Source organism: Corythoichthys intestinalis, chromosome 7 (assembly GCF_030265065.1).
Source record: "Corythoichthys intestinalis isolate RoL2023-P3 chromosome 7, ASM3026506v1, whole genome shotgun sequence".
NCBI classification, from domain to species: Eukaryota; Metazoa; Chordata; class Actinopteri; order Syngnathiformes; family Syngnathidae; genus Corythoichthys; species Corythoichthys intestinalis.
Window position 1 is genome coordinate 46,653,219 of NC_080401.1, and position 10,550 is coordinate 46,663,768.

General features: G+C 38.0%; 1 protein-coding gene across 4 annotated transcripts in view; it reads right to left on the reverse strand.

Moving 5' to 3' along the window:
- The window catches only part of plpp2b (phospholipid phosphatase 2b), a 67,740-nt gene extending 57,638 nt beyond the window's left edge, over nt 1-10,102 (reverse strand). For all 4 annotated transcript variants that reach the window (XR_009063841.1, XR_009063840.1, XR_009063839.1 and 1 more), the window contains exon 1: nt 9,696-10,102. Coding sequence is in view for 1 of the 4 variants with exons in the window: in XM_057840974.1 (XP_057696957.1) it covers nt 9,696-9,753 (58 nt within the window). In the remaining 3 variants the exon portion in view is untranslated. The remainder of the gene's footprint in view (nt 1-9,695) is intronic.
- Nucleotides 10,103-10,550: the final 448 nt, after the last annotated feature.

Sequence of the window (10,550 nt, forward strand, 5' to 3'; positions counted from 1 at the left end):
GTTATATTCGGGAAATTACGGTATATCTTTTCATGGGACAACCCTGACAAAATGACACTTTGACACAATGAAAAGTAGTCTATGTGCAGCTTATATAATAGAGTTAATTTATTTTCCCCTCAAAATATAGCCATTAATATCTAAACCCCTGGCAACAAAAGTGAGTACACCCCTTAGAAACTACGTACATCCCTAAATGTCCAAATTGAGTACTGCTTGTCATTTTCCCTCCAAAATGTCATGTGACTCGTTATAGGAATGCTGTCAGCATTGCTGCAGAGATTGAAGAAGTGGAGGGTCAGCCTGTTAGTCCTCAGACCATACGCCGCACTCTACATCAAATTGGTGTGCATGGAAATCACCCCAGAAGGGAGCCTCTTCTGAAGACGGTACACGGCCCACGCAGTTTACAGACAGGAGAGGCTTATGTATGTACAAAATGTTTTTTCCTTAAAAAATGCACTGGGTGAAGCTTGTAATCAGGGGCGCCCAATAGTCCAGAAATTACGGTAAACTAGCAGACATTTGCTATAATGCAAGTCAGCCAATTATTCTTTTCTTTACTTAGATCCTCATTTTTTAATTTCTTTTACATCGTTTGAGGCTAAATTCATGTAGTTTAATTTATTTTTAAATGGAAGTGCAATTGGGAATTATTTTGTATTCGTATTTAATGCTCTTTTGAAAGTGCCATCTTAGCAAGCCTTTGTTTTACATCTCCTAAAATTTATTCTGCAACGCATTAAATGTTCCTAATCCGATTACTCGATTATTCAAACTAACTAGTTGATAGATTAATCGACTACTAAAATAATCACTAGCTGCAGCCCTAGTTAAAATAAAACATAACGGTGAGAAAATAAGACGTTTGGATGTTAGGAACATGCATGAGTTCGGTTTCCATGATGCTGCTCTCTTGAGGAAAAAGTATTCCCATCAAGACGACTCCCTGAGAACTCTGAGTGACCTATCTTCCCAACTCAGCAATCTCAACAAATGAGGATGTGAGGAAATGTTCGTGTTGTATTGCTTAAAGACTTCATAGAAAGAAACAATGGAAAAACGTTGAGTTTTAATGATAGTTTTTGCAGAGATATTTATGGAAATCATATTTCAGTACTTATAACAAAAGATGTGTAATCATTTGGAATGTGGGTGTGCACATCTTGTGTCTCCTTTGTACACAAAGGTACACGTATACTGTGCCTACGAAGTGCCGACCGTGCCCTGCCGACCGTGCCCTAGGAGAGGTTAACCTAGATCTTAATTCTTACAGGCAACACCCACAAACTCTATTTGTCTCCATTGTACACAGACAGTATGATATACTCTCAAGTGTAATATGCCCTCACAAAATAAATCTTTAAAAAGCATTTCCCCTCTACATTCTGTACTTCTATGCTTATCCATCCCCAATAAATTTAAGAACTGTACATACAGTATTTTTGGGAGTTGTAAGCATACAAAATAGATCTTTAAGCAAGCTGTTCAAATTTTGGTCCTACAGTGACATCATAGCCAAAAAAACTGGAAACACATGTTCAACTGCCCAATTCCTATTTAAAGTGTCAATTTTGACTAGAGCTGAAACGAATACTCGAGCAACTCGAGTAACTCGAGTTTAAAAACTGATCCGAGTAATTTTATTCACCTCGAGTAATCGTTTATTTTCACAGCTCTAAGCATCACGTTTTGCTCTGACTACTTTTAATGCGGGACAACGCGCTAATGTCACGTGCGTAGAGGAAGAGGCAAAAAAAAAAAAACAAACAAACAAAAAAACTTACTGCAGCCGACAGCTGCTACAAACGACGCCGACGTTGCTAAATACTAGCCCGCACGATGCTACGTTGGTAGCAGGTAGCGTCTGATGAGTCTCAGAGATCACATGTATGTTGAACTAGATGAAAAATGACAGCCTCGGCCGCGTCTGGGCAGCGTTAACTTAGTAAACAGCCGCCATCTTAAAGCAGTAGAGCGCTATGCGCTAATAAAGAGCGCTAAGCGCTAATACATAAGATTAACATTACTGTTACTAGCTCACGTAACGTTAGCCCTGCGGAGGGCTAGGTTTCTATTAATTATGACCACTGTCGATGCGTGGCTAACGTGTCTTACATACAGGCTTTAACATAACATAGCGATGTGGAGTGTTGAGGGTGTAAAATAAAAACTCAATAATGCTAACTATCAATTTTAGCTCAGTCGTCATTGCTGGATAAAACACCAAGTAGCACTGGTCCCTAATTGTGCTCCAATACAGCCTGTATCATACATTTATTTTGAACACGGCAAAAACTCAAAATCCTATCAGGACTTACAGTTTAGACTAACTTAAAACTTAACTAGAACTTAAAAATGGCTTGACACAAATAGAAATTCAATTGAAACACGTGGGAAAAAATCCTAACTTTTAAGTGATGTGTGTTATCAAGCGTAACGGCATATATATATATACATATATATATATATATATATATTTTTTTTTTTTTTTTGGGTGAGAGCAGTGAATTAGTCTTTTTTTTTTATTCTAGTTACATCTGAGATGCAATTGTTGGCTGTTTTCAACAATATACATCGAAAATTGATTGACTGAAAATGGTTCAAGATTAGATGAAATGTCTTGTTTTCTCATGTATATTTATAATTGCTCTTCACCTAAAAATATATCTGTTTTATCCGATAAATCGATTAATCGATAGAATTTTCAGTCGATTACTCGATTACTAAAATATTCGATAGCTGCAGCCCTAATTTTGACAAATAATTACATTTCCATTTTGTGTGACATATCAGATTTTCTGTCATATTTAATGCACTGACAGTCAAATCACAGAAAACAAATATTGTAGTTTGGATAACCTGTGCATTAGGTTGTTTATTTAATAGGGGTGTAACGGTACAGAAAAATCTCGGTTCGGTACGTACCTCGGTTTTGAGGTCACGGTTCGGTTCATTTTCGGTACAGTAAGAAAATAAAATGCAAAATTTAAATGTGCTAGCTGTTTATTACACACTTTTGTGCTTTCAACAATAGGAACATTAGCCTATACAAAGCTAGAATTCTGCTCAAAAAGTAGCGGGTATTAAAAGAAAATAATCCAACAACAATTTGCCTTTCAGACCCCGCGTATTGGTCTGCTTTGTTTCTGAAAGAAAGAAGAAAAAAGAAGTCCTGTGCTGAAGAGAAAAGCAATCCCAAAGACAAAGATTTTAACATGTATTTTACAAATGAAATGCCTCAATGAATCATTCTTTTTTCTTATGGACGGTTTTCAAAAGCTTTATTGGTGGATTCTCTCAAAGCGCCACACAGAAATCAATCAATTTAATTGTGTAAGCAGGATCTTATTATTTAATTACAGGTATTTTTCCTCATTTAAATTTATTTTATTTAAATGGGCTAAGATTTATTTTCTTATGTGTTTATATTTTACAAATGTGATGTAGTATTCATTGATATATTATATTTTATGTTGTATAACTTTAGTTCCTATGTGAATATTAGTTCGTACTTGTTTTGTTGTGGTCGGAGGGTTTTGTATTGAACACGGGGCCGTGCTAGTTATTATTATAGACCCTACCCACCGACGTCACAAAACCACGTGCTCGCTGTATGGTTCCGCCCACTTGTCCGTCATTTTGTCTCTGTATTAGCATTGGTTTCAATTGATCGAGGAATTTAAAATGCATTTCATGGAAGACCTGGTGCTTTCTGATGCCGTAAACTCACTGGATGTGTTGCATAAAAGGCGTTATGTGGAAAAGCTTCGTTCTATACAGTCGCCAGATCCATATTTGATGCCCAAATCGATGTTTTTCGACCCACTGTCTTCGCCCTGTCTGCCTGACATCTGCTACGCTGATATTTACAATTATCTTGTCCACACAAAATCAGCCTATTCTCACGAAAATTTGAAAAACTTCAAGAGCTTGGAGGCTTATAAATACCTCGTTGCTGGTTGGGTGAAACAGGTCCTCGTCCACGAAAATTCGGCAGGAATCTATCTTGTGCTTGGAAAGGTGAGTTACGAAATTTTAATTCAAAATCTTTTGTTATTGCTAACATCCACTGTCAAGTCTAATGTATTTCATGTCGTTTGTCAATGGAGTTAAGGCTTTTAATGTTTATATGGTTTAGCGATAGCACTCTCACTACATACATACGTGTATGTTGTCGGCGATTAGCCTAGCAATGATCTTAACTGTGGTTATTTGTCAGCCCAAAACCCTCTAAGTATATCTTAAATGCATCTTACCGGATATAAAATGACTACTACATAGTCTGTGGTGATTTTTTGGTGCCCAGTTTTCACGTCGAATTGTAGCCATCCATTTCGCTCTCCTCTTTGGATCCCTCGGAATACGGTAAAACTTCAAGTCTCTCCTTCCATCTTCTCTGTTAGTGCAACCAACAGCCACACACGCCTTCACCATTTTGATTATTAATGTTAAGGAGCAGAAAAACACGCCGTAAATAGGAGGAATGTACATAGCCGTAACAGGTTAACACTATGTTTTGACGGACAATTGGGCGGTACCATTCAGGAGAGCGGAGTTGTGACGTCACGTGGGTAGGGTCTATAGCAGAGAAGACAGCAGTAAATCAACAAAGACAAGTCAACTGTGCCCCGATCTACCACTCAAGAGATCTGATGGACTCAAAAAAGTGAGTTACGATTGCATATTAGTTTGAAAATCGACCGGATCCACCGTGTTTTTACACGAGTGACTTCCGGTCTGCCCGATACTATCTAGTAGTATGTATTGACGCAGGAGGGGGGCGTCTCGCGTCAAATAATAAACTCTGCGGTTATTTTCTTGTGCGCCGCGTTGAGCCGCTTCTGACACGCGGCACTGCGACTGGTGTGCATTGGCTGATTAACTTTAACGGCCGCGTTTCACTGCGTTGTCGCGGCGGCCACGTTGTCGCGCCGTTGAGGTTTCTTATACTGTCCTACCGTGTTGGTCCTCATTATAGTAGAGAAGACGGAGTAAATATAATCTACACAAAGAAACTGTAACCCGATCGACTCACAGCCTCGAAAAGTAAGGGTTACATTACGTTAGAAATTCGTTCGGTACGCCTCCGTTCCGAACAGACGACCCCGAACCGAAACGGTTCAATACAAATACATGTACCGTTACACCCTTATTATTTAATGATGGTAAAATGTAGTAAAACTACATTTACTTCTATGAGCTTTCATTACCATTTTAAAGTAAAAAGAGTATGTTAAACACACAGTTTATGCTCCACAACTTTCCAGCAAATATCGGTGACATGAAATATCAAATTAACAGCTACTAACAACCGGGTGGACCACATTGAGCACTTGTAAAACATGAAATAAAACAAAGTTATATTCAACACGTGTCCAAGCTAGAATTTTTTTTAAATGATTTTTTGGTTTTTGACATATCACATGATGATTTTGGTACATTCATTTTGAATCATTCAGCATATTATTTAAAAAAGAACAAACAAACAAAAAAAGCTACCTGATATACCGAATGCATATTCATTCATCCAGTGTTGGGGCTATTTGAGAAGGGCAAGTCCATGTATTAATTAATGGCAAATGAATCACTCCAAGATTGTTAGTGCTTCTTTTCCTCTACTTTAACAACAAAATATTTTAAACCGGGAAATTATTTTGTGCTCATTAGAATCGACATCAGCATAATTACAAACTCCTTCAAGCCATTGTTATACAACCGCAATTGGATGACCAGACGCGACAACAGACTAACAAAGCACCAGATACTGATGTACCACAGCTATCGTGAGAGCAAAACTAAAACCCTGGGGCGCTAAACATTTCATCTCTTCATCCATTTTCGACAACAATTGTTCTTATTGTGAAGGCTATACAACTTGAAGCCTTTCCAGGCATATTTTGGACCAGTGGTGGTATACACCCCGGACATCAGTCACGAGGCACAAGTCGACAAACAACCCATCACACTCAAAGTCACAACAACGGACAATGCAGCATGAGAAATTAAACTATTAACCAACCTCTAGACCAGGGGTCCCCAAAATACGGCCTGCGGACCGGATACGGCCCGCCTCTACATTTGGTCCGGCCCCCTGAACAATTTTTTTTTTTTTCCCCAAAATAGTATTATTTATTTCCTGGCTTTTTTCTGTGAAGAACCCAGCGAGGGTTATTTGGTTATTATCTATTTAATTAATAGTGTTATTATTATATTATATATTATATTATATTATTATTATTATTATTTTATTTACTTTTGTTCCGTGAATAATCCAGAAAGGGTTATTTGATTGTGGCTTTCTGAAAAACAATAAATATTTACATTTAGGCACTCCTGCAATCGTCACACTTTTTCTGTTACAAACTGACCCAGCCCCTCATCAGAGAAGGGAAAAGTTATGGGGCCCTCACAGGAAAAAGTTTGGGGGCCCCTGCTGTAGACTGTAGTGGCAAACTTGATAACCACCACAGTAACCGCCATCTAGGATCCGCAAAGTTTTATATCCTCTTTCTGCCTCGAATAATCCATTTTAATCACAATTATATTGAAAATATGGCATCACAACGACAAGGCAGAGGTAGAAGAAGGTACGGAACATCAGGAATAGACCATCCAGTCTGTAGGAGGCGAGTACAAGCAGTAAATGATCCCGAGTCTAATGAGGAGTCTCCAAAAAGAGGGGACATGGATTCGGAGGAAGAGAAGTTGATAAACAATAGCACTGATCCCCTGTAAAAGAACAGGGGATGAACAGGATGTTCAAGATAAAAAATAAAATAACATTTTTCTATTCATCTCAGAAATAGAAAATGTTATTGTTCAAGGTTCATGACAATAATGTCTCCTGTTTACAAACTATTGTCAAAAAGTGCAATTGTTGAAACGTACCGATAAATTACTTCATGTTCATTTGCTCAACCTCGATGTGCATTATGACAAATTTTTATGATCAGCTGTCAAAACCTTATTGAGATTTATAGTTCATTAGTAATCAAGCAATATGTGTGATTTTCCATATTTGGCATTTGAATTTCTTCAACTTTAACTGTGTTACACTTTTAAAAATGAAAACTTTTGGTGAAAAAAAGTTCATGACAAGATCCTTTAATGATTTAGGAATAAAAGAGCTGCCCCGACTACTCGACAGTCGACATCATCGATGACGTAAATGTGTCGACGAGCACACCATCCCGTCGACGGTTAATAAAGGGTTAAAAATATACATATATATATATGTGGAAAGTTAGAATGGCGGAAGCTCGGGATTCAAACGGAGAAAGCGGCACAAAGCCAAAAAAAAAAAAAAAAAACACACCAGAGTGACCAAAGCATGGACTTTTTAAACGAAACAAAGGAAGGTACACTGTTGTGTGCAGTCTCTCCAATTCAAAGCTTGCATACCACGGCAGCACGTCTGCCATGAATGAACACCTGAAGCGCCGTGACCAAAGGTATACTTTTGGAACACGACAGGAGACAACAAGCTGGCAGATCGTAAGTACATATAATGACATTTTTTATTGAAGTTGCCTTTATGTGGGTCGTATGACAGTATTAGGGGCTAACATCAGGCTAATGCAGCTGAATAAGCAGCTAAGTAGTTTACGTAGTGCGTTGCCGCCTCCGTCAAAATCAACAATATTGAAAATATCTTACATTTTAGAATCGGTTGTACAAATAAGGAAATCCTCATTATCTTGCTTCATCTACATCAAATTATTATCAATAGAAGAATTCATACTAATGCTTTGTCGTAGCTCCCAGCGAAGGTACATGTATGTAAAGTGCGTAGCGGCTCACAGCTACATTACCCCTATGAAAGAAATGACTTTTTTTTCTCGTAGCAATAGTTCAACTTAAATTTGTAGTCCTTTTTAAAAAATTATTTATTTGGCAATAATACTCCGTTGTAGCGTCGGATAAGTTTTTTTTCACGTAGTTCACTCCGGTGAGACGTGACATTTATTTGCTCTGCTGGTGCTCACTTTAATGCTCAAAACAATATAGAAATAACACTAGAAGAGAAAGTAAGAATTGTTTTGAATCCTGTTGGAAAAGTGAAGTCACAGTATTCTGAATCTGTTTACATTCCATTCTTTGGCAGAATACATGGATATATACATTCAACTTACTGTACATAAGTACTGTATTTGTTTATTATAACCCTAAATCCATAAGATGGCATTAACATTCTTTCTGTTAAAGGGATCCACGGATAGAAAGACTTGTAGTTCTTAAAAGATAAATGTGAGTGAGTACAAGTTATAGTAATTTTATATTAAAACCCCTCTTAACGTTTTCATTTTAATAAATTTGTAAAATTTAAATAAAAAAATTAACTAATAGCTCGCCACTGTTGACGTCGCCGAGCGGGACGTCACATGGGCTCCGTTCTTCCACAATGTCTTTAACTATGTAAGGTAGTGATTGAAATACACCACAAGGTGTCAATGGCGAGTTTTAAACTAATTAGAGATCTAGCCAAAGCAAAGTCTGAGTAAGTTTTATGTGTATTTTGCATAGCTATTTTAATTGGGAATGCCAGTTCTCTTTGCATTGAGCGCTTTTCTTTTTGTGAACATTCATTTTTTGAGTGATAGGAATATTATTTTTGTTGTGCTTTCACCAAATGATACCGTAGCACCTTAACTGTTCCGCCCAAATACATGATGGGAAGTTGGGCAACCATGACTGTCAGTGGTGGCTGTAAATGGTATATATTCTGCGTTGTGCTCAATAAAGCGTGTTAAGAAAATGATCATCTCCTATCATTCTACCCCACGTCGCTCGCCACAATAGTTATGTTTGTTGTGAAAGAGTTGCCAAACTTATGCCAATAAATGGCGCGGTCCAATGAACGCCTGCGTCCACTCGCATATCTCTGCCTCTTAGCTCTCAATGGGCAGAAAATGGCATCATTGTAATCTGTTTGAGGCTATACATGAGAGGGTCATTCCGCGCATGCCCTAAACGCGTCAAATATTTTAACGTGATTAACTAATAAAATTAATTACTGCCCGTTAACGCGATAAATTTGACAGCACTAGTATTTATTTAAAGATGGATTTATACATTTCATTCTGTCCCATTTGGTCCTCCATAGAAATGCTGCAGCAATACAGGGCTGTTAAATTTATGCGAGTCATCAGGATCATGGTTAAGCTTTTAATTGGCCTGAAGCTGAGGAAGGAAAGTGTAATTAGGTTAGTATGTTTGTTCAATTGGCAAGCATACGTACTGTAGGTGTATTGAATTTCTGAAAATGATGACACAGACAGTGAATATTTTGTGCAAACTCTATCCTATTGCTCTTGGATATATCAGCTGCATAATATTTTATACACTGCATACGGTACGATAAAAAAATAATGTATTTTGGGGAGTCACGCAGTGCTGAAACTGGAAGTGGAACATTCCTGGTTAGATTTTTGGCAAAGAAAAATGGAATATCACATTTCCATAAACAAACATTCCTGCTTCCTGGTCTGTCCACTCCTCCTCTGAGTAGAATGGGGGATCATTTGGGGAAAGTGGATCAGACAGAAGAATAGATAGCCAGCATTACCATTGGAGAGACGAACCTTGCAATCATCATGCTTGTGCATGATAGTTAAGCACATTCCACAGCAACTGTCACAAGCAAACTCACGTAGTAAAATCTCGTTTTAGTCAGGAATGTAAAGTAGACTCACCGACGAGGACGCACAACACGTCCATGAGCACATACAGCTTCTTCTTCACGCTCTTCATGTTGCTTCGCCGTCGTTTCAACTTCAGTTTTGGCGCATTTAATTAAAAAAAGAACTCAAACGTTACGCGTAAACACCTCCATTATGCTCGCTTTTGCTACATAACAAAAATGCAACCTGTACTACGGGTTCTTCCGGGATAGCCTAGGCTTTACCTGTGCGCATGCACAAACGTACACAAAACCCGCGCTCGTGTGTGTCAAAAAGTGTGGCAAAAAGTCGTAAAAAAACAGCTTGAAAAATACCAGAAGTAGCTTGTTTGCGTTCTGGAATAATGTAGGAGGGTCCACTCGTGGCATCCAAACGTCTTTCGAGTCAATTCCGTTGTGAGGAGACACCACACGGTACTGAACCACACGCCACAGCGACAGTGGGCACCTCCCCTTTCCTCCATTAATAATGCTCCTGTCTTCCTTGCCCTCCCATTTCCTCGAGAGGTAACTTGGAATTAAAAATGTAAATTGTAAATAATTTTTAAAAAGGGCAATTATTTTTAGAACTTTGGGAAGTTTAAAAATCTCACTTAATTTGATCTTCTTGGGGAGAAAACCAGGGGCGTCGTTAGGCCTATTTTAGCTCAAGCCCCCCTAAATAATTTTTTTTATTTGGAAAAAAAAAAAAAAATCCAAAAAAACTCTGACATATTCACTATGAAGTTGCCAGAATAAAAGTATAAATCAATAATCATATAACCTATCATAATCAACTTAAATATGATCATAAATGTCAGTTTTCCCTCACTTCATACAGTAAGAGAGAAAGCCCCATCAGCTTGTCGTCGAATCCATTCTTTGTTCA